This window comes from Dryobates pubescens, chromosome 4, assembly GCF_014839835.1.
Source record: "Dryobates pubescens isolate bDryPub1 chromosome 4, bDryPub1.pri, whole genome shotgun sequence".
Classification (NCBI taxonomy): Eukaryota; Metazoa; Chordata; class Aves; order Piciformes; family Picidae; genus Dryobates; species Dryobates pubescens.
The window spans coordinates 11,583,254-11,606,677 of record NC_071615.1 but is presented as its reverse complement, the minus strand read 5'-3'; the positions used below and the strand labels follow the sequence as shown (position 1 = coordinate 11,606,677).

At 53.5% G+C, this 23,424-nt stretch overlaps 1 protein-coding gene across 1 annotated transcript; it reads right to left on the bottom strand.

Annotated features, from left to right (window-relative positions):
* Positions 1 to 1,230: 1,230 nt before the first annotated feature.
* Positions 1,231 to 22,830, bottom strand: COG7 (component of oligomeric golgi complex 7). The gene is made up of 17 exons (XM_009907921.2): positions 22,590 to 22,830; positions 21,150 to 21,298; positions 20,542 to 20,658; positions 19,717 to 19,885; positions 17,213 to 17,295; positions 16,339 to 16,461; positions 14,245 to 14,443; positions 12,054 to 12,181; positions 11,031 to 11,185; positions 9,772 to 9,888; positions 9,205 to 9,270; positions 8,372 to 8,558; positions 6,200 to 6,340; positions 5,365 to 5,448; positions 3,577 to 3,691; positions 2,917 to 3,060; positions 1,231 to 1,540 (listed from the first exon to the last, which is right to left on the bottom strand). Exons 1-17 carry the CDS (start codon positions 22,753 to 22,755, stop codon positions 1,374 to 1,376), a joined length of 2,310 nt encoding a protein of 769 aa, XP_009906223.2. The 5' UTR covers positions 22,756 to 22,830; the 3' UTR covers positions 1,231 to 1,373.
* Positions 22,831 to 23,424: the final 594 nt, after the last annotated feature.

Genomic DNA, 23,424 nt, shown 5'->3' with positions numbered 1-23,424 from the left:
GCCAAGAGCAGGACAAGCAGCGACAGAAGCTCCAAAGACAGAGGCTGACAGGGTGAAAACCACAAAGCAAAGAGAAGGGTTTGTGGAGTGAGCTGGTTGCTGGTTAGAACAGCCTGAAGCAAGCTAAGGGAAGAGGAGGCAAAGGACACAGCCAGAAGATTAATTTCCCTGGTGGTAAAGGAGAAAGCTGCAGAGGCAGCCACAGGGGAAGATGTTTTGTCCCCTCTGAAGCAGAAGGGTTTGCTTGTGAGGTCTCATCCAACAGGCCAGGTTTGGGGCACCTTTGTATCCTGCCCAGTTTCTCCTCAGCAAGCAGAGGCCAGATGAGAGCTTTACAGAGCTCTTTAGGCCCAGCTTTAACAAACTTCCATTAACTCTCTCACCCACTTGGGAGCTTTCAGCAGCAAACAGCAATGGCACAAGGAGCAACCAACAAAACCGGTTCTGCTTTCAGGGTTGAGCTTGCTCATGCCCCATCTCCTACCCGAGGAGTCTGTCCTTCTTGACTTGGCAAGTAATGACAGACTTGAGCAATGGGGACTGCCTGCAGGTAGAGCAGCCTCCAATCAGCCCATCTTTGCTGCACCTACCCCATAATTTGAGATTCAGGATTGATTAAGTTTGCTGCAGGAGCCACTCATCTCGCCGCCGCGCAGCAGGAACTCTCCAGCAATCAGCACAACCTTGCCAGTCAAAGGGCCTGCACTGCTCAGCCCACTCAAGGTCATCCAGAGAATCTTTGGTGAGCTTGGCTGTAGGACACAGACTGATAGGTTCATGGAATGGGTTGGGTTGGAAGCAGCCTCAAAGATCATCCAGTTCCAACTGCCTGCACCAGCCCAGGTTGCTCAAGGCCTCGTCCAACCCGGCCCTGAACACCTCCAGGGAGGGGGCATCCGCAACCTCCCTGGGCAACCTGTTCCAGTGCCTCCCCACTCTCACTGTCAAGAATTTCTGCCTAATCTCCAGTCTCAGTCTCCCTTCTTCCAGCTCCAAGCCATCGCCCCTGATCCTGTCACTCCAAGCCCTGGTCGAAAGTCCCTCACCAGCTCTGCTGTAGCCCTTTCAGGTACTGGAAGGCTGCTCTAAGGTCTTCCTGGAGACTTCTCTTCTCCAGGCTGAAGAGCTCCAACTCTCCCAGTCTGTCCCCACAGCAGAGGCTCTCCAGCCCTCTGATCTGCTCTTTATCCTCATTCCTAAACACAGCAAGTGGAACAAGCTCGTCCTAGACAAAGGCATTTATTAAAAGTGATTCAGAAAGAAATTCCCCCAGTCCCCACAGATATTGTCACTGTCCTGGCAGAGCTCACAGGGAGGGAAAACCAGCCCCAACAGTCCATCCCTCGAGGTGCTCAGCAGCAGGGCCAGCCCAGCTACCACTCCAGGCCTCGCATGGCGGCGATGCTGCTGGCTGTGCGCCGGGGCAGGCTCTTGGCGGCCTGCCGGTACTCCTCTGGCTTTGCCTTCAGCAGGGCCACGATGTGCTGCAGGGCTCTTGAAGGCTGAAGGCCCAGGGCATCCATCACGTTTATGAGATAATCTGCAAGGCCAAGGACAAACACAGCTCTGAGCAGCTCACAGGCACCCTGCGCTCCTCGGCGCTGCTGGACCCTGCCTCTGCCAGCTGCAAACCACGGCACACAGCACAGCGCTTGGGGGCTGGGAGGAACAACTTCTTGGAGTGGTCAGGCATTGGAACAGGCTGCCCAGGGAGGTGGGGGAGTCACCATCCCTGGAGGTGTTGAGGAAATGTGTGGACATGGCACTTGGAGACATGGTCTAGTGGTCACAGAAATGCAGGGGAGAAGGTTGGACTTGATCTGAGAGACTTTTTCCAACCTTCATGGTTCTCAGGGGTGGATTTTTGGCTTGCTGTACACCATGGTGCTCAGACAACTGCTTTGTTCAGAGGACTGGGACAGGTTCTGCCACGTTTCAGTGGCTGCACAGGACCCCCTCAGGGCAGTTGGTCACAGACACAAGATCACAATCATGCTTCCAAAGGCAAAGAGCATGCAGCGAAGCTGGGAAGTCCTGCAGAGGAGAAGGCAGGAGGCAGTTCCAGCTCCCTGACCCAGAGTCAGCTGGGGAATTGAGGATGGCAGGGAGAATGCAGGCACCAGCCCTTAACCCACTGGTTTGGTTCCCAGCAGTGCCAAACCCAAAGGTCCAGCCTGAGGTCACCACCACTTGAGGCTTTCAAGAGAGCTGAGATTTGTCTGTGTCCTTGTTCCTGAGCTTGGCCACAAGGACATCAGCACCCATGATCTACAGCAGGAAAAGGACTAACTGGCAGCTACAAAAGCTGCAGTGACCTCGAGGTGCCACCTTCACCATCTCCCATCCACAGCCTGCAGGGACACCTTCCCCAACACCTTCCATCAGCCCTCCTTCAGCCACTCTGGGTGCTGTGGCAGAAGGCAGAGCTGAACAACGTGTGCCAACCACCTCCCACTTCGCTGCTGAGAATTCCTCTGTGTGACAGTAACTTGGTCACCAGCAGCTCCAAGTCACCAGCAGGGTGGGAAGTTAACCACAGGGGAAGCTGATCCTTTGGAATCCACCAGAGCACTTCCCCAGAGCCTGGCATCTGCCGTGCAGCCCCTGTGTGGCACACGCTGGCAGCAGTGCCACAGCTGGAAAGATTCTGCAGGCATCTCTTGCTAAGACTGGCTTGAGGGGAAATCCTCAGCCCAGGACTTTGCCTTCCACAGCCAGAGCCACGAGGCAGTGAAGAAGCAGGAGCACCAACCAGAGTCACCCTCCAAGGGGCATTGTGACAGAACACTTTGCAGAAGAGAAGCTGTGAGCCACTCCAGCAGGCTGGGTCCCAGACCAAGAGGAACCCAGGCTGCAGTGTCCCTAAATGTGCTGTAGGACAGTGCAGCAGCAGGCCCAGGGCTGCAGCCAGCTTACCAATGTCAGTGGCCAGCTGCTTTGTGGAGTGTGCAGTCAGCTCTGGGATCTGCAGGATGACCTCACAGTACGTCTGCATCGTCGCCCTGGCGATGGAGCCCAGCCAGTAGTCAGCCATGTTGTCCAGCTCTGGTAACTCATCCCCTGGGCACAGAACTCTGGTTAGCTGGCAGGAGGGCAAACCTGCAGCAGGGCTCCCTGCTCAGCAAGCTTCCAGGCACTCCCAGCTGCTCTGGCAGGCTGGTGAGGAGCAGAAGCCACAGGAGCTAACCTGTGAAGTCTTTCAGGCTAGGTGGTTCAGTGGCCCCCTCCAGAGCTTGGGCACTGACCCCAGGCCCTCCTGTGCACTCCCTGCACCAAGGGTATTAAATACTGCTCCAAATCTGGAATATTCCTACTCCAGATCCTGCATCCAAATCAGTTTTAAGGACACTGAACTTACATGGACCAAGCTAACACTTCTGGTTAGAACAAAACTGAGAGTGCTTTACTCACTATGCAGGGGCTCCTGCTGAGTACCACCAAGAGACCCCTGCAAGAACCACCAGGACCACACCACAGGAAATGGCTTTCCAACAGCCCTGCCACCATACCACATCACACCCAGGCAGTGCCAGAAAGCTTTCCCCAGGCTCTCCCAAGCCTTTGGTGTCAGCCTACCTTGCTCTGGGGGGTAAGGCAGTTTTCCAGCATGTAATGCCAGCTCCAAAGCAGAATCTTCCTGAGTGACAAACGGCTCAAGGTGGAGAGGAAGCGACATAATGTATTGCCCAATCTAGAATGAAAGCAGAGAGCTGAGTCACTGAACAAATGTGAAGCAAGTGCTGCTAGAGAAAAGGGGTCACCTGCAGTAATCCACTCCTGAAAGCAGAAGGATGAGCTTGGCATTTGCTCAGAACCAAACTGGCTTTTCCTCACCTTTACACTCTCTACAAAAGATCATTTTTCACCGGGTCAGAGAGCCAGTTACAGCAACAACCATGCCAACAAAGACCTGTCCAGAGAGCTGCTGCTCCAAGCAAAGATTTGATCTCTGAGGTGGTCCTGGCAATTTGTTTTCTGAAGCCCCCAGAAGAGCTGAAGAAGGAACCCACAAACAAGTGACAATACAGCAGTGGGTTGCAGAAGGATAGGGAGCCTGAGCTGCAGGACTCCAGGACACAACAAACACTGCACTGTTGATAAAGGATTATCTGCTGCCACAGCTCTTCCTAGGGTCAGGCACAGTTCAGAACACTCTACCTGCCCACGAAGCATCAACAGCCTCTCCTCAGCTCTCATCACCCACCCTGCACTCAGGCCACATCAGCAGCTTTCCAAGCTCCACCCAGGAGAAAGCCTTGCCTCAGCCCCAGCCCAGGGATCACTCACAGCAGAGAAAGGGTGGAACTGAAAAGATGTCAGCAAGCAAATGCTTTGTATCAGAGACTTCCTGAAGTTCCTCTTTGCCTTGGACAGGAGAAATGTCCTTTGATCCCTCACAGCCTCAGTCAAACATCTCAGCTTTAACTTGAAGTGAAAGGGGGCAGGTGAGCAGATTGAGTCTCTTACCAACCACCCACATCCCCCTCAGTGAATGGTGTTAGTCAGCAGCAACCCTCCCCTGAAGTTTTGCCTCACACACTGCCCATGAGCTTTCTAAACCTCATGGAAGCCTCTCAGATAGCTGAATCCAAACTACCCACAATGAAACTGTCCCACAAACTGACTCTCTACCTATTGCTATGCATTCCTCTCTCTTTAAAAAAGCTTGGTAAGCCATAAGGCAGAGGACAGCAAAGTATCAGAAGCTTTTGGTTGAATAAATCCATTCCCTGTATGATGCAAAGAACACAAAAAGTTTGCTTATCAGTGTATGCTTTGGATGGCAATGATAATAGCAGCTGACATGGAATATCTGAACTGCAAATCTGGCAGCAGCCTGCAACACCAAGCAGGAGAATGGGAGGAATGTGTAGGCAGGAGGAATGAAGGGCTCCCTCTCCTCCTCCACTGCCAGAAAGGTTTCATTGTTACTCCTTCAGAAAGAGACACCACCACAGTCACGTGGGGATTAGAGGGGCAAGAGCTCAAGGCTTTTTACATTTCATAGCTTGATTAAATCACTGCAGCACACATCAGGACCTCCTCTGCTCCATCAGCTGTGTAATGAAGCCACGCTCAGCGCTCAGCGCTGCAGCGGGGAGCTGGCGCTGCCCACCCCAGGGTCACACCGCACGCACCGCGCCTCTCCTCCTCCTCCTCCTCCCCACGGCCTTCTGCTGCTCCCCAACGTGACAGGCATTTCACAGAAGCTACAGAGAATGGCAGGACCCAGCTGATGAGGGCTGCACCACCACCACCACCCCACAACTGTAACAAATGCTAGGATTTCACACAACACCGAGGAAGCACCCAAGGGACTCCCCAGGCACTGGGCTCCCAGTGACCACCCCTGTGTGCTCTTACATTGCTGATGTATTCCAGAGGAGTCAGGCTGAAGTTTGGCAGGTCATCTGTCAGGGTCTCACCAAGGCCACCAGAATTCCAACCCTGGGAGGGAAAAAGTGAAGAATGAGAGAGGAGAGGGAGACCTTATTGCTCTCTACAACTACCTGAAGGGAGGTTGTAGCCAGGAGGGAGCTGGTCTCTTCTCCCAGGCAAGCAGCACCAGAACAAGAGGACACAGTCTCAAGCTGTGCCAGGGGAAGTTTAGGCTGGAGGTGAGGAGAAAGTTCTTCCCAGAGAGAGTTGTTGGCCATTGGAATGTGCTGCCCAGGGAGGTGGTGGAGTCACCATCCCTGGAGGTGTTCAAGAGGGGACTGGACGTGGCACTTGGTGCCATGGTTTAGGTAGTCCTGAGGTGATGGGTGAGAGGTTGGACTTGATGATCTCTGAGGTCTTTTCCAACTGTATTGATTCTATGAATCTATGACTTTGTGGAGCTTGGGTCTACTGGCATGTGAGTAAGGAGCATCCAGCAATACTAACCGGGACTGCTCAAGCACTTCTAGAGGGCGGAACATAGGCGGGGAGTAAATTGCTTCCCTTGCCCACCCCCAGCTCCAACCATCCACAGCCCCTCCACACAGCTCCCTGTGGAAACACATGCTCACAGGCAGGGCAAGTGACCTCTGCACCAGCCACCAGAGCCTGCAAGCACAGCTGTGGATGAACCTTCACCGAGCGCCGCTCATGGTGCCAGAGGGAAGCATTCTGAAAGGAACAGGAGCTGTACTCCACCCTGAGGGATGGCAGGGGTGAATCCTGCCAGCTCAGCTCAGCTGATGGCCCCAGTACTCACCTCCATCTTTGGAACCAGCAGGAGCTGCTGCTTGATGCGAAGGAACACGGAGTCGAAGGCCAGGTGGTGAGCCAGCTGGTTGAGGCGGCTGAGGGCGGCGCGGGCAGAGGCCAGCAGGTTCTGGTTGCTTGTGCCTTTGTCCTACCACACAGAGACATAGCATCACAGAACAGTCCAGGCTGGAAGGGACCTCCAAAGGTCATCTAGTCCAACCTCCTCACAGTCAGCAGGGACATCCTCAACTAGATCAGGTTGCCCAGAGCCCTGTTGAGCCTCACCTTGAAGATCTCCAGGGATGGGGCCTCAGCCACCTCCCTGGTCAGCCTGTTCCAGTGACCCACCCCCCCACAGTAAAGAACTTGTTCCTAATATCCAACCTTGAACTTGTTCCTAATATCCAACCTAAATCTGCTCTTCTCATGTTTACACAGAGGCCATGAAAGTGACCACAGAGGAGCTCTGTTCTCACCCTTAGCCAGGTCTCTATTACCCCATCCTAGCAGGACAGAGCTTTCCTCTGCAGTGGCACAGCTCCTGTCCTGTAGGATGCTCCATTCCAACCAGCTGCTGAAGGTGGAAGCTGCACACTGCTCCCCAAAACAGGGGAGAAAGAATCAGAAGCACATTCCAGCCATACCAGGCACCAGTACAGGCTGGGCACTGAGGAACCTACAGGGAAGATGCCTGGTGCTGAAGGGACACAGCTAAGTGACTCCTGTGTGGAATGAAGGTAAGAAGGGGACCAGGGGAACCTGACTGTTTAGCAAAAGCTTAGAGTCAAACATTTAACACTGATGACAGAGCTGCAGAAGCTGCAGGGAAGGGAAAAAGAAATGAAAATGTTCTGAAGACATCAGATAGAATAGAATAGGAATAGAATAGAATAGAATAGAATAGAATAGAATAGAATAGAATAGAATAGAATAGAATAGGAATAGGAATAGGAATAGGAATAGAAATAGGAAAGAATAGAATAGAATAGAATAGAATAGAATAGAATAGAATAGAATAGAATAGAATAGAATAGGAATAGGAATAGACCAGACCAGGTTGGAAGAGACCTTCAAGATTATTGTGTCCAACCTGTCACCCAACACCATCTGATCAACTAAACCATGGCACCAAACAGCCCATCCAGTCTCTTCCTCAACACCTCCAGGGATGGGGACTCCACCACCTCCCTGGGCAGCACATTTCAATGTCCAATCCCTCTTTCTATGAAGAATTTCTTCTAACATCCAGCCTAAACCTCCCCTGGCACAGTTTGAGACTGTGTCCTCTTGTTCTGGTGCTGGTTGCCTGGGAGAAGAGACCAACCCCCACCTGGCTATAACCTCCCTCCAGGGAGTTGTAGACAGCAGTAAGGTCTCCCCTGAGCCTCCTCTTCTCCAGGCTAAGCAACCCCAGCTCCCTCAGCCTCTCCTCACAGGGCTGTGCTCCAGACCCCTCCCCAGCTTTGTTGCCCTTCTCTGGACACCTTCCAGCACCTCAACATCTTTCCTAGGCTGAGGGGCCCAGAACTGGACACAGGATTCAAGGTGTGGCCTCACCAGTGCTGAGCACAGGGGCAGAATGACCTCCCTGCTCCTGCTGACCACACTGCTCCTGATACAGGCCAGGATGCCATTGGCCTTCTTGGCCACCTGGGCACACTGCTGGCTCATGTTCAGAACTCACAACCTTGACTCCACCACTGCATGTGACCAGCAATGGCAAACAGAATTTAGATGCCCAAGAAGGTAACTGGAGCCATTCTACCCTGCTCACAGATGCATGCATGGATGGCCCTGCAGGACACTTTGGAATGGGTATGGCAGCAGAGTGAAGAGGAGACACTGTGTGGGCTCCAGAATTTGAGTCAGCTTCACCACAACCCTCCCAGTGTGTACTGTGACAAAATGTCCCTCACCTGAACTGATAAGAACCTGTTCACAAAACACAGCCAAGACCTGGGGAGAGATGGAAGGAGTCCAGATCCCCTGGGTCTGGAAATTTCATCTCTCTGTGGATTAGTCAGTGTCTCTGTGGAAGACCTGGAACACTGCCCATCAAAGGGCTGCAGCTTGGGATGAAAACATCATCAGCTGCCAGGGAAATCTAAGTCTCAGCTACCAAATGTGGGCCCAGCAGCATCCTGTGACAGCATCCTGCTCTTCCAGGCACCAGAGCTACCTTCAGACTGTAAAGTGTCTCCATGAGGCTGGCGTACTCAGAGGGGCTCTCCTTCAAAAGGTAATTGTATTCCTGCCAGGGATTCCTCACTGAGCTCTTCTTTTCTGCAGAGCTGGCATCCTGGAAGCCAGAAAAGCTGCAAGGGCTGTAGGAGTCTGAGAGATACTTCCCAGCAGTGGATAAAATCCTGCAAAGAAGTACACAGAAATCACTTTGTGCCACTTCAAGGGAGGGATTATTCACTGGGGGCAGGCACTGCCCACAGCCAGCTCTCACATTTACTGTGCAGCTCCTAACTGCACAAATGCTGAGCTGAAGAAGAGAGGATCATGCTCTCAGCACATGCAGCAAACACAGCACCAGCCCAGCCTCGGGTGCACTGCAGCCTCTCAAGTCCCACCAAAGCTTTCCAGGGCAGAGGAGGCTGAGCAGCGCTCCACTGACAAGCAACAAAAGAGCTGCCTGCTGCCTGTGCTCAGCCCTCCTCAGGTTACAAGGAATCGATCAGTGTAGGCACACCTAGAGTCACTGCAGCAAATGTTTCATGTCCTGTGCCACAGAGGGGGTGAGGATCTGGTGGGAAGTGCCTGCCTGCCCCCAGCCTGGCAGTGCGGTCCACGGCCAGCTGAGTGCCCAAGGAAAAGGATCCCTGCGACTGTCGGGGGGCACCCGACGGAGTGGGACGGTTTGTGACCTGTCTCTGACGTTTCAGAAGGTGAGGAGGGGCAGTGACTCTGTGTTCCTTCCATGCTCTACGCAACCAAAGTACCTCAGGGTTTGTTTTCCTTCAGCTTGGTACTGACAGCTCATGAATTAAGGGCAGTGGTGCTTACCTGTTGGCCAGCTGCTGCTCAAAGTCTCCACACTGACGAAGGAGCTCACCACAAGTAGTAATTATCCTGGGAAAGAACAAAACAACAACATGTCGTGAGATTGGAGGCAGGTAACACCAGACCCCACCCCCACCCCATCTCAGACACGTGTCAAGTCATCACAGACTGCCACAACCAAACCACAGCCCACGGGGGACACTTCTGCCAGGAGCTAACACTGTGCCCTTCTGATAACTGAACTGTTTTGCCCACCAGCCTCATCCACAGGCTGCTTCTTGCCATCCTGGCTAAGGCCAGCTCAGTGTCACTGGGAAAAAGTCTGAGAGCTGCTGCTGTTTCAGGTGACAGTAACAGGCAGCCTTGCTCCAGACAGAGTGGGAAACCTCACAGCAGCAACCTGAAAGCCAGGCACCACCAGCAACGTTCCCAGCAGCACCGCAGCCAAGTGAGCGCAGCCCCGCATTCTGCACCAAGAACTGCGTGTCAAGTGACCCCCCAAGTCATTCCCTTTCCTCTTGGACACAAAAATCAGTTCTGGGCCAGGTGAAAAAAAAGAATCCCCTTCACCTGACAGAGTTTTGGAATGCAGTCCAGTCCTCCTGGAAAAGGGACTCTGAGAGGACATCATCCAGTCTGCATTTCTTCCGGATAGACTGCAAGGTGTTCGTGAAGTCAGACGTGTACCTGCCAGGAGGAGGGGAGAAGAGACAAGCACCAGCATCAGAGAGCAGGCTGGAGAGCAGCACTCCTGCAGCTTGCTCATTTGGTCTCCACCAGGGAACAAACAAGAACCAGAAACATGAAAGGGGAAAGGGTTTACAAGAGACCCTCCTGTCCCAGTCCAGATGCAGGGATGTGCAGAACTGCTCAGCCACAGCTGAGACACAGAGACACTCCAGAGCAGCAGATAGTGTGTGCACTTCACTTTGCTGCACAGGAGTTAACAAGGAGCTCTCCACTCCCAAGAGAAGTTATGAGTAAGGTATTGCTGTTAACCACTACACTAAATCAAATCCCCTAAGAAAGCCCAGAAGAAGGTTTATGGGGTCACTGCTACTCCATCACCTGGCCCTTACTCCAGGAACACAGTAACAATAATCTTATGAATTTGTTTTCCCAGCTACTCCCCAGATGAGAACATGGATAAAAAGGAGAACATTTTGTTTTCTACAGCCTCCCCCCCCTTTTTTCCCCTCCAGATAATGCCCATAAGCTGGAGGCAGTCAGGCTGTAATTGCCTATAAAGCTGTGAGCTCAAAGCAGTCAGCTTCCCATTTCCCCCTTCCCACAGGGCACTGCGGGAGCAGCTTGATTTATAACCTGTGAGCAGCTCTTTCGGTATCAGGAAAGAGCAAGGAGGCAGCCAGTACTGGAATGCCACCTGAGCAGGCTGGCAGTCAGGATTTAAGACAAGAACTTAGAGTGAACCCCACTCCCTGGAGCATCTGGCACTTCCAGGTAAACTCTGAAGGCGAGGTCGCTTGTCCCAGCGTCTCCCTACTGGGATCTACTTCCATCAGCCTGATTTGTCTTTGTCTTATCCTGCTGTGGAAAAGTGTTTTCATCTCCAGAAGTGCTTACTAAAAATGAACACTCAGCCCAAGTAGTAAACAGCTGAGAAAAGTCTTCAATGTAGCCATCAGAGCTTCCACCTTCCCCTAGCAAACAGTCCCTGCCTGGATGAAGCAGCAGGAGGGCCATCGGTGGGTCACAGCTGCTCACAGACGCTTTCTGCCCTCAGTTTTTCATGCACAAAGTCACCCTGCCCACAGACTGCCTTGTCACTCCCTTAGGATAAGGCAGCAGAGTCACTACAAGCACCTTACTTTGTGAACAGAGCCTTCAGGGCCTTGAGGAGCCCACAGGCTCCCAGGCCGTCGGTCAGCTGGACGCAGTTGTCGATGGCTCCGGAGGCCAGGCTGAAGAGCTTGCTGACTGAGTGGCTCAGTTCCTGGACACAGTCAAGCACTTCCCCATGCTCCTAAATAACAACAACAATGGCAAAGTTCAGTCTGACTCCACTTCCAGGGAGAAAAGACATCTTGTGTAACACATCCTTCTCTCAGTATCCTCCGATCTTGTGAAACACTCAAGCGAGAACAAAGCTTCCACCCTCCTGCAAGGTGGCTGTTACCCAAAGCCAGGCTGCCAAAGCCTCTGTTTACCAGGGCTGTAAGGGTGCTGCCAGCACCAGAGCCTACAGAAAGGGCTCTCCTCCCCAGATCCTGTTCCTGATAAATTCTACTGAACCTGAAGCAGGCTTTTCAGGGAGACCTTAGAGCAGTCTTCCATGATTTGAAGGGAGAGCTGGAGAGGGACTTTGTACAAAGGCATGGAGTGACAGGACCAGGGGTGATGGCTTCAAACTGGGAGAAGCTGGACTGAGAGAGGACATTAGGGGGGAAATTCTTCCCCATGAGGGTGGTGAGGCACTGCAACAGGTTGCCCAGAGAAGTTGTTCAAGGTCAGGTTGGATGAGGCCTTGAGCAACCTGGTCTAGTTGGAGCTGTCTTTTCCCAGGACAAGGGGTTGGCACTGGATGATCCTTAATGTCCCTTCCAACCCAACCCATTCCAGGATCCTGTGCCAGTCATATTTTTTGGTAAATGCTCCAGCAGATCCACAGAGTGTGGGTCACTGGGAGAAGAAGGAGGGTACCTCCAACCTGATGGGGCTGCTGCAATGATTTCTTTTATACAAAATTACAGACAGCACAGAATTCTCTGCAGAGAAGACACAGTGCCAAAGCCTGGGGGAGGAAAGAGAGCAACCACCAGGACAAAGACCACCGTGCTTAGGAGAAGCTCCCAGCCTCTCCCTGGGTGGCTGAACAATGAGTGGGACATTACCAAGGGCACTGCACTGATCTGGATGAGGAGATTCTCTTCTTCCAGGTCTCCATACTCCAGCTGGTAGGGCTTGTATGGACCATAGACTGCATCCACCAGTTCTGTCACTTTCACCAGGTTCTGCTCCTCTACAAGGAATCAGATGTTTAGTTTACAAACAGATGAGCTGCTGCTCCAACCCTTGCTCCAAGCAGTTGTTGCTCAGTTAGAGCAGGTTTCCCACACAGGCTTGGAAGGTGGCCCAGCAGCTCTCAGGCTCAACTCAAGAGATGTTTTTCAACACCAAGGTTATTATCTCCACCTGCTTCCTAAACCCAAGGTGTTCTACCTCCACAAGTGCCTCAAGAAAATCATCACTCACTGCTCCAAAACAGCCTGGCTGACAAACAGCTGTGCAACATTCCAACCTCCAGCAGAAGGCAAGTCCACTGGATCCACTGGAGAGGTGAAGTACTTCACTGCCACAGCTTCAACAGGGACAGTTCTCATTTATCACAAAGCCTGGGCTGTGCTTTAAACACCTGACCCCAACTCAATTCACTCAGCACTGCTGCCTCCTGGGCTTCAGCAGGCAGGGCTGAATGTGGACCATGAGGTTAGCCTTTCAGTGCCACGGTGCTGAGCAAGGAGCTGCAAACCCAAACCCAGAGCAGGTCTGAATTCCTCAAATCAGAACTGGCCACCAGCAGCTGTTATCATGAAGCTTTGCCAAACCCAGACTAGCAGCATACCATGATGCCTTTCAGTCCTGGCTGTAAGAAGAAACCTTTACAGCCCAAGGACAGCCAGGCCATGGAGCAGGTTGTTCACAGCCTGTGCTAGCTCCATGCCTGGGCATTTTCAAAGTCAGACTGGACAGCACCCTAAGTAAGGTGGTCTGACCTCACAGCAGACCTTGCTTGGAGCAGGAGGTTGGACTGGACCATCTCCTGAGGTCCCTTCCAGCCTCAATTATGCTTATGAATCACAACTGAATCCTCCCCTCACATCCACACACATAGGAACTGGTTTGTCTCTGCTCTGCTGACTCACTTGGCCTTCCCATTCTTGAGACATTTCTCTTCCCAAACATCTTCCCCAGCACAAAAGAGGGAAATCAGGTTTTTGGTTGGCTTGGGTTTTAACACACTCAGCTGACAGTTCAGCAGCTCTTCTACACTCAGACAGGGTTTTCCCAAGCCCTCTTCAGTTATGTCTATTACAAACCACAAATGCAGCTAAGCCAGGGCCAGGGAATGGCTGGCAGGAGGCTGCTGTCACAGCACCAAAGAAAGCAAGACACAGAGACACTCAGAGACTGCCCAGAAATCATCATTTCCATGACCAAAGAAAAATCTGGATTTCAATAGCTCCAGACAATGTTATGAGGAACCAAAGGCAGGAAAGAGCATTAGGAATGCTCCATTAGAGTTCATTTAGGATTTTCTCGTGCCCTGGCCTTTGAAGGGGGCCTTGCCAGATTAATAAAGGGCTATAAATAGCCAACAGCTCAAGTCAGGCAGAAAGCTGTGTAAACACAGCACCTCCCTGCTTTGTGGTTTGTGGGAATTATTCACCAAGCCATGACCAAAATGAGAACACAAACATTGCAGGGTAAGGAAAGCACAGGTTACATCTCGAGGCCAACACCAAGGATGCTGCTAGGGACTGAACTACCAAGGGTTGAAAAGGAATCCCTGGCCCTGAATTCTCACTTGGCTCAAACAAAAAGCCACAAAGAGCAGCTACAAAAGGAGCTGTCAGCATCCCAGGGCTGCAGCTCTCAGGCAGGTTTCCTCTTGTTCAGCAAGGTGTGACTTGATTCCAGGAAACTCCTCAACTTTCATGCTTTGTGATCCCTCACAAGGGGTTTTGCAGGTAGCTTCCCCAGAGCCATGTCCTCATCTGTTAGAAGAAATAGCAGTGCCTGTAAAAGGCAGAGTGCTAGATACTATTTACCCTTGACAGCAAGTGTGCTCAGAAGGGCTCCAGCCAGCTCCTCCAGTGCGGTGTACCTGCAGTGTGAGATACACAGAGGTGCAGATGCCACCTCGCTGCTCAGGAGAGAATCCCTCTTGCCACCAACAGCTGAACAAAATCCCTGGCAGAGGGGAGAATCCCTCTTGCCACCTACAGCTGAACAAAAGCCCCCAGTGGAGCTCTGCAGAGGAGCTGAGAGGACAGAATGACAAGCTGCAGGGCAGAGCCTTACTCAGGTTTGGCAGCATGGCTACTTCCAGCCCTCTGGCGAAGTGGGCGGTGGCGCCGTAGAGCTCCAGCAGCTTGCTCAGCTTGGTTTCTTGGCCTGTTCTCTCCAGGGCAGTGCTGAGGCAGACAGGGATGGAAGGCACCAACGCTCCCAGAGTTTGGATCAGCAGCACAGTCACGATTTCATGGGGGTTCTTGAAAACCTGTGGGAGCAGAAAGGCTCCTAGCCCAGGCAGCAGACAGCTTCCAGAGAGCTCCACCGCGGCCAAACCACACCTCCCCGCCTAAAGACAGGGAGAGCCTGTCCCACTCCACCCTGAGCAGCTCCTGGAAGCCCAGGCCTTTAAACCATTCTCTAGCTCAGCCAAGTCTGCTGCTAAACCATGTCCCTCAGCACCACATCTGTCTGTCCTTCTGCCTGCCCAGGGGCTGACACCTTCTTCACCCTTCGGCTCCTGCCCTGCTGGCAGAAGCAGCCTGCACAAGCATCACCCTTCCTGGGGCAGTCGTGGCCACTGCAGCCTCCCTTATCACCTTGCCACAGAGACCTGGGCTACTCAGACCAAGAGACAGACAGGTTTGCAGGGGTCAGCAGAGAGACAGGGAGGCAAGAGTTGGGAGAGGAAGCAGCAGCAGCAGTCTGACCTGGACTTTTTTCATGGGCAGCAGGGAAAACTGTGCTGGGTTTGTGCTTCTTTCTACTAAAGAATCTGTAACTACCCAGGGGTGAGAGCCAGTGATGTGCAAACCAAGGTGGGGACATTTTGTGCACCAGCAGATCACAGAGTCCTCAGAGGACATGAGCTCCCAACCACAAAGGAACAAAACCAAATCTGAAGAACCTCACAGGGGGTTAAAAAAACCCAAACCCCTAAAGAGGTCTGGTAAGACCTGACTGACCTAGCAGACAGGAGAGCCTGCTCAGGTCAGCACCAACTCACTGCTCTGAATACAGCAGCCAAAGAACCAGAAGACAGAGAACAGGGGCAAAGCTGAACTCAGCAGAAGGCAGGCACTGCAGTGGTGTGGGAAGCTCTGAAAGCAGGGCACTCAGGTTACACAGGAGTGTTGGAAAAGACACCTCCACTGGTAAAACACAAAGAGGCTCTTCTGTAGGGACTTGCTGCTGCAGCCTGAGCCAACTGACTGCTCAGGTGAGCAGGGGGGCAGCACTGGGGAGGCCAGAGGGACTGCAGCCAGCTGGGAGCCTTTCATCTACAGGCACCACACAACTCCACCAGCACCAACTGTGTTACAGCCTTCTGCTGTGGCTCGTTTGGGTTTTTTGCCAGCTCTTCTCACCCATTTGCTTTGCCAGCTGGAATCATGGTGGGAAAGGCCCAGGAATTCTTCAGAGAGCAGAAGCAGCACTGAGTGCCACCAACTTTGCCCCATGTGCCACTTGGCTCCCACAATCCCCAGCCCAGAGAATCTCTGTTGAACTGTAAACTGCCACCTGCCCTGTCATTCACATCCTGTCACTGGGCAGACAAAACACATTGCAAGGAAGCCCCTCAGCTCCTCTGCAGCACAGCCCTGCTGCCTGCACCAGGCTGCCTATGGAGATAAGAATCTCTTACCCTTCATGGATGAAAACCTCCTACAGGCTGAAGACTATGAACTGCTTTCTTCATTGCACTACAGGACAGTAACTGGTTTGGGTCCTGTGCTATTCTTGGCAGGACAGACAAGCACACAGACTGCAGGGGGTGACAGCAGAAGCCCTCAGATATCTTACAGGGAGTGACATGGATCAGTCCAAGATGACCTTGAGGGTTTCCTCCAGGCCAAGTGATAAAGCAGCTCAGGCATTTCAAATGTCTTGCAACATTTGCAACACCAACAAATTACATTGAACTTAAGATAGAGATGAAAGTGATAGAGCAGCTTTGATGTCAATAACACAGCAACCTTGCTGGTGGTAGAGCAGCAGAAATGAAACCTTGTCTGGGGGAGCTGGACACGAGACAAAGCAGGCTGCAAGGCCCTGCCAAGGCACAAAGAGTGGGCACTGATAAGCTGCTCTGAGCTCTGTGGCAATCAGGAAGGTCTGCTCAGTGTCTCCCACCCCTGCACCAGTACCCAACAGTCACTGCACCTGTGATGCCCACTGCAGCTGTGAGTGCCAGCTGCCAAGGAGGGTGTCATACAGCTCAGTCAGCTGGTGATGGAGGCTCAAGTCACTCTGGCACAGCTCCTGCCACACTGCCACCAGCTGCACCTGCAGGGGTGAAAAGAGCCAACCTGAGAGGAGAACAGGCAGCACACAGAGCTGGCTCCTGCCCTGCCAAACCAGGGGCTCCCCATGCCAAAACACGCTGCCCACCCTTGCTCCTTGCCCACTTCTCAGCACAGCATTCTGCTGTCATTCAGCAGCACAGAAGGAAAGGGCTTGCAGCAGGAAGCTGGAGGCTTCTGACTCAACTCAAAGATTTAATTAACATTGGTATTTTACTCATAAAATGAGACTGTAACTGATACCTCCACATCATAGCTGAAATACTTGGCAAGCCCCAGCCTTGAACTTAATCCTCAAAAGTCACAGTCATGAGAGAAATGTGAGGATCAGGTTATGGCTCCAGAACTGTCTGGAATTCCAACTTTTAATCTCACCTGAAAAAGAGTTTACAGAAGGCAGGAGCTGGCAAGCTGCAGCAATCAAGTTATTGCTGACACAGCCACATCCAAGAAAAGCAAAGCAACAGCAGAAGGCACAGAGAAACTGAACTCAACTCTCCTGTGTCTGCTGCAGGAGGGACACAAAGCCCTGAACCGGGAATCACTCCCTGGGAGTCGCCAAGGCTGCTCTGAGCCAGAGAGAGAAGACAGAGAACGAAACCCGGAGGAGAAGAGGTCCCACGCTCCTCCCAGGAGGGAAGGTAAAACACGATGCAGCAGCTCCCTCTGCAGCCCAGGCCAAGCAAGGATTCCAGCCTGAATTCCCCACACCCCGGCGTTCCCACGGTACTGACCTTGTGACACTTGTAGTAGTAAGCAAGCAGCTGGGGCATCCGATCGATTTCGGTGAAGACTTTAACAAAGGTTTTTGCCTGGTCTAAACAGAAGGAGATAAGAGGCAGTTAAGAGACTAAAAGCTGAGGGTGAGCACTGAGCCTGAGGGGGAGAATTCTTCTCTTGGGAGAATGCACAGTGGCCTGTACAGGACTCACTGTCACTTCTTGTTCGCTTCTCTGCTCAAACAGAAGCACAGCCACCTAAAGGCCACTCTCAGATGCCAACAGCAGCACAGGAAGGGACTGAACTCCCCAAACTTAACTTCTTAACCAGCAAATGCAGCACTCAAGACAGACAAAGCAGAGCATTTCAGAATCACAGAACCAATAAGGTTGGAAAAGACCTCAAAGATCATCAAGTCCAACCTGTCACCCAACACCTCATGACTGCTAAACCATGGCACCAAGTGCCACATCCAATCCCCTCTTCAAGACCTCCAGGGATGGGGACTCCACCACCTCCCTGGGCAGCACATGGCTAACAACTCCCTCTGAGAAGACCTTTCTCCTCACCTCCAGCCTAAACCTCTCCTGGCACAGCTTGAGACTGTGTCCTCTTGTTCTGGTGCTGCTTGCCTGGGAGAAGAGACCAACCCCCACCTGGCTACAACCTCCATCCAGGGAGTTGTAGAGAGCAATAAGGCCTCCTCTTCTGCAGGCTAAGCAACCCCAGCTCCCTCAGCCTCTCCTCACAGGGCTGTGCTCCAGGCCTCTCCCCAGCTTTGTTGCCCTTCTCTGGACACCTTCCAGCACCTCAACATCTTCCCTAAACTGAGGGGCCCAGGACTGGACACAGGACTCAAGGTGTGGCCTAACCAGTGCTGAGTACAGGGCACAATGACCTCCCTGCTCCTGCTGGCCACACTGTTCCTGATGCAGACCAGGATGCCATTGGCCTTCTTGGCCACCTGGGCACACTGCTGGCTCATGTTCAGCCTACTGTCAACCAGTACCCCCAGGTCCCTTTCTGTCTGGCTGCTCTCCAGCCACTCTGACCCCTTTCCTAGAAGGAATTGTTCACCAGAAACAAGCTGCCACCTACAAAACACTCCCCATGAAGTCCTCAGCCTGGCTTTCACCACTTGAGGTGACTAATGGTGCAGTCACCTCTGACACAAAGCTCTGAAAGCCAGGCTCCTCAAGAGTCTGGTTTGTACTCCAAGGGGAGGACTACAGATCTGTCCACAAAATACACCTGTGGTTAGAGACATTGGTAATGACACTTGGGTTTATCAAACAGGACCCAGAAACTAGGACACCAGGTAACCTGAAGTGCCCTCCAGCAGTGGCAGTCACCCAACAGCCTCTCTGGGTACATGTCCATGGACCTGTATCACATTTATAGCAGCTGGACTCAAAACACAACCTCACAGTAAGCAGAGCAACTCACTTCAGTGGGGAAAAAAAGCCCAGGTCTCCATGTGCCCAGACCAGACTTTCACAGAGATGCAAACAGTGCTGGAAAGAAATGACTCTGAATGCCCCAGCAAAGGGGCAGCCTTGCTGCCAGCAGCCCTCCTGCACCTCTGGGGTTAATTTGGTGGAAAGCTCACACAGCAAAGGAATACTCAATGTGCTCTCAGGCCAAGCAGAACAAATGTCCCAAAATATCCTCCTGTGCCTTATCTGTGAAGGGCAGTGCACTGTGGCAGCAGAAAAAACAAGGTGTGGGACCTGCTGTGAAGGTGATGGGCAGTGCCAAGGAAGCTGTGCAAAGAAGAAAAGCCAGAAGAGCATCAGGAGAGAGAAGAGAGAGATCTGTGCAGAGGAGGGAGTACCTCTACTAGCAGCACAGCACAGAGCTCTTCTCTCCTCTGCTTCCTCCAGCTACTCAGTCTCTGCTGCACTGTGCCCTCATGGACAAGAACTGCAGGCTGGTGGGCAGCAGGGGCAGCCCCAGCCCCTCACTGGGACCTCAAGGTGGACTCAGATGAGAGGCAACAACCACAACAAATGTTTTTCAGAAGTACTGTGACAGTAGGAAAGGGAAAGAGGAGCACAAGGAACAGCCCAAGGAGACAACTTTCCTAAAGGAGAGTTTATGAAACTGCTTTTACCAGGCAGTGAGGAGTCAGAACCTTTCCAAACCAATCTCCATCTTGGTTATAACCAGGCAGAAACAGAAATGCCCAGCAGCACTCTGATAATGCAAAACCAGAGGCCTTCTGCTTACTGAAGCAGCACTTCCCCCTTGGAGAGCATCCATGGCACAGCTGAACTATGACAGCAGGAGCACTGCCTCAGCTCCTCCACTCCACACATCTGCATGGCCTACAAACCCAGAGCAGCCACAGGCTCAAACTGCAGGAAGGTCAAAGAGGCACTGGAGTGCAGCAGGCAGCTGCAGAGCACACAACAGCTCACTGCACCTGGCTGCACCAGCAGGAGCACAGGACACACAGCCCTCTCCCTGCCAAGCATCTGAACTCAGTGAAGTGAGAGGCTCACCCAAAGCTACTGACCTACAGCCTGGGAGTTGAAAGCAGCCACGATCTGCGGGCTGGCCATGGCCTCCAGCCGGTTCTTCAGCGCCTCCAGGTGCACACACTTCTCAGAGTAGTCTGGGGTGTCCACCAGCATGGCCAGGCTGCTCTGCATGCTGGTCAGCTTGGCCGAGATCACAGCCACGTCCTGCACCACAGACAGCACCCCCTCACCACACTGCCTCACAGAGCAGCCCTGCCCCATGCACAGAATGGGTTGGAAGGGACCCCAAAGCTCCTCCAGTTCCAACCCCCTGCCATGGGCAGGGACACCTCCCACCAGCCCAGGCTGCTCAAGGCCTCATCCAACCTAGCCTTAAGCACTTCCAGGGATGAGGCACTGACAACCTCCCTGGGCAAGCTGTCCCAGGGTCTCCTCACCCTAAATGGAAAGAATTTCTTCCTAATATCCAGCCTCAATCTCCCCTCTTCTAGCTCAAAGCCATTGCCCCTCCTGTCACTGCAAGCCCTTGTCAAAAGCCCCTCCTAATCTCCTGTAGCCCCTTTGGGTACATTCATAGAATGGGTTGGAAGAGACCTTAAAGATCATCCAGTTCCAACTGCCCTGACATAGGCAGGAACACCTCCCCCAGGCAGGGACACCTCCCAGCAGCCCAGCTTGCTCAAGGCCTCATCCAACCTGGCCTTGAACACCTCCAGGGAGGGGGCAGCCACCACCACTCAGGGTAACCTGCTCCAGCATCTCATAATGCCATCTCACAGGAGGCCCTTCCAAAGCCTACTTTGAAATGCAGTTTCCCTGGAAAGCTGAAGGCCAGAGCCCCAGAAGAACAGGGTAACCACCTGTGTCTTCAGGGTCTCCTCAATGTCTGCACTTAGGGTGCTCCATTTGTCTGCCTCCTGAAGGGACTCGGCGGCCAGCTGCATCCGGGACTTCACTCGGTCAATCTCCACCAGCACCTGAAGAACAAAAGCATAACTCATGCTGCAGGTTGGCCTAGAAGATGATTGCTGTGGAGACCTAGAACATGAGAGCTATTTTGGGGCTGGGATTTTAGCAAGTGGGTGAAAAGATCAGGGCTGTTACAAAGAGGAAGGAGGCAGCTTGAGATGAGAGCCTGAGACATTAAATCAACTTCCAAAGGCGAACAACTAAAGCTCAGCTTGAATTCTGGCTTTGGACTTTCAGTATCCACTTTGCCACACACCCCAGCCACCAACAGGCAGAAATCAGTGTCCCCAGCCAGGTGACAGCAACTCTGAAGTCAATCCTGATGGGCTGCCCTAAGGAACTGCAGATTGCCCTGGGCTGTGTCACAACTTCCTACTGTTTTAATGTTAAAAGAAGTGGTTTTGGCTGCCTGGGGTTCATCAGATTGCTCACTATGAACAGGCCTACAACCCAAAATGCCACCAGTTGCAGGTGAACCCAAAGTAAAACAAGGTTCCACCTGCATGGACTGAGCTGTGTCTTGCTCAAACTTCTGGATATCTTCTTTCACCAGGATCATTTGCTCCTTCAGGAACGTTGCCTCCTGCTTCAAGACCTCCACTTCCCGAAGGACTCTGGGCATGTTCTGGAGAGCTTGATGGCTTGTTTCTGTGGGAACACCATGGGGAACAGTGAGAAGGGACTGAGAAGCCTGACAGGGAAGCCAGAGGTGTTCAAAAGCCTTATATATTAATATTCAACATTTAACCCCACCCCAATAAAACAACCAAGAAAACACCAAGCAACAAAACTTCAGTTAGACTTTTAAAGTTCAAGTATGTGTTTTATCTTCCAGGCTGGAAAAACCCAGGCAGTGCTACAGGCTGGGGTCAGAGTGGCTGGAGAGCAGCCAGACAGAAAGGGACCTGGGGGTACTGATTGACAGCTGGCTGAACATGAGCCAGCAGTGTGCCCAGGTGGCCAAGAAGGCCAATGGCATCCTGGCCTGCATCAGGAACAATGTGGCCAGCAGGAGCAGCGAGGTCATTGTGCCCTGTGCTCAGCACTGGTTAGGCCACACCTTGAGTCCTGTGTCCAGTTCTGGGCTCCTCAGTTTAGGAAAGATGTTGAGGTGCTGGAAGGTGTCCAGAGAAGGGCAACAAAGCTGGGGAGAGGCCTGGAGCACAGCCCTGTGAGGAGAGGCTGAGGGAGCTGGGGTTGCTTAGCCTGGAGAAGAGGAGGCGCAGGGGAGACCTTTTTGCTCTCCACAACTCCCTGGAGGGAGGTTGTAGCCAGGTGGGGGTTGGTCTCTTCTCCCAGGCAAGCAGCACCAGAACAAGAGGACACAGTCTCAAGCTGTGCCAAGGGAGGTTTAGGCTGGATGTTAGGAGAAAGTTCTTCATAGAAAGAGAGATTGGCCATGGGAATGTGCTGCCCAGGGAGGTGGTGGAGTCCCCATCCCTGGAGGTGTTCAGGGAGAGACTGGATGAGGCACTCAGTGCCATGGTTTAGTTGATCAGATGGTGTTGGGTGATAGGTTGGACTTGATCATCTCGAAGGTCTTTTCCAACCTGGTTAATTCTGTTCTAACCCTTTAAGATCCTGGAGTCCAGCCCTTACCCCAGCACTACCAGGTCACCACTGAACCACGTCCCTCAGCACATCTCCACAGCACTGAAACTGCTCAGGGATGGGGACTCCATCACTGCCTTGAGAAACCTGAGCCGGGGCTTGACAGCCCTCAAGTGGAAGAAGCTGTTCCTCAAGCCCAAGCTACACCTCTCCGAGCCGGGGCAGCTGTTTGCCGGCGCTCGGAACAGACCTGTCAGGACACGCCAGCAGCACTGCACTACAGCGGCAGGGAGGCACTGGAGGAATCCACACACCGGATCCTGCCTGAGACGTCCACGGCTCAGCCGGGAGGCACCCCCGGGGATCCCGGCCCCGCCGCCCGCCTTACCCTCCACGGCGTTATTGACCTCCTGGATGAAGAGCTGCAGCTTCATCACCAGGGTGGCGGCGTGGGCGTCCACCTTGCCCGGGGCCTCCTGCTGCACGGCGCGGAAGGCCGCGTTCACCCAGCTCTTCACCTCGAAGTCATCCGACAGGAACCGCGAGAAATCCATCGCCGCCCGGCCCCGGCCCCGCGACCCGCAGGGGCAGAGCGGCCACGGCGGCAGCGGCCGCGCAGAGAACCCGGAAGCGCGCGGCCGGGCCCCTACCGGCCGCCGTAGCAGGGCCCTGCCGGCCGCCGTACCCGCGCGCGTCACTGCCCGTCCTGGCCCCCGGCGGCCGCCGCTGCAGGCGGCTCGGAGCGGGCAGGGCAGGCGGCGGCAAAGCTCGGCCGGCCCCGCGGAACGGAGCCCTCCCGAGCGGCCTGGCCGACAAGCCGGTTTAACGGCCGGGGAGATGCGACCCTCGGCGGGTCTGCGACCCTCGGCGGGTCTGCGGCCAACGGGAGTGGAGCCGTGCGGGCAAACTCGCACTGAAACGACCGCTGGAGCCGGGAGGAAGGGATCGTAGAGAGTCCCCCGGGACTGCACCCGGAAAACACCCAGCCTCTCCTCCTGGCGCGGTGGGCCTGCTGCGGCGATACCCAGCAACGAAGTAACTCGATTCTCCCTCACCCCGCCCGGGCCTTAGCTAAACCCCATCCAAGTTAGCTCTCGGACCAGCCCTGGGGTCCTGTGGTCACCAAAGGCATCCGGCTCGAGTGCAAGAGGTGGCTTTGAGGAAAAGAAACTCCCCGGAACCATGCCGAGCACTGCAGAGCCCAAGGGAAGGATCCAGTGCCA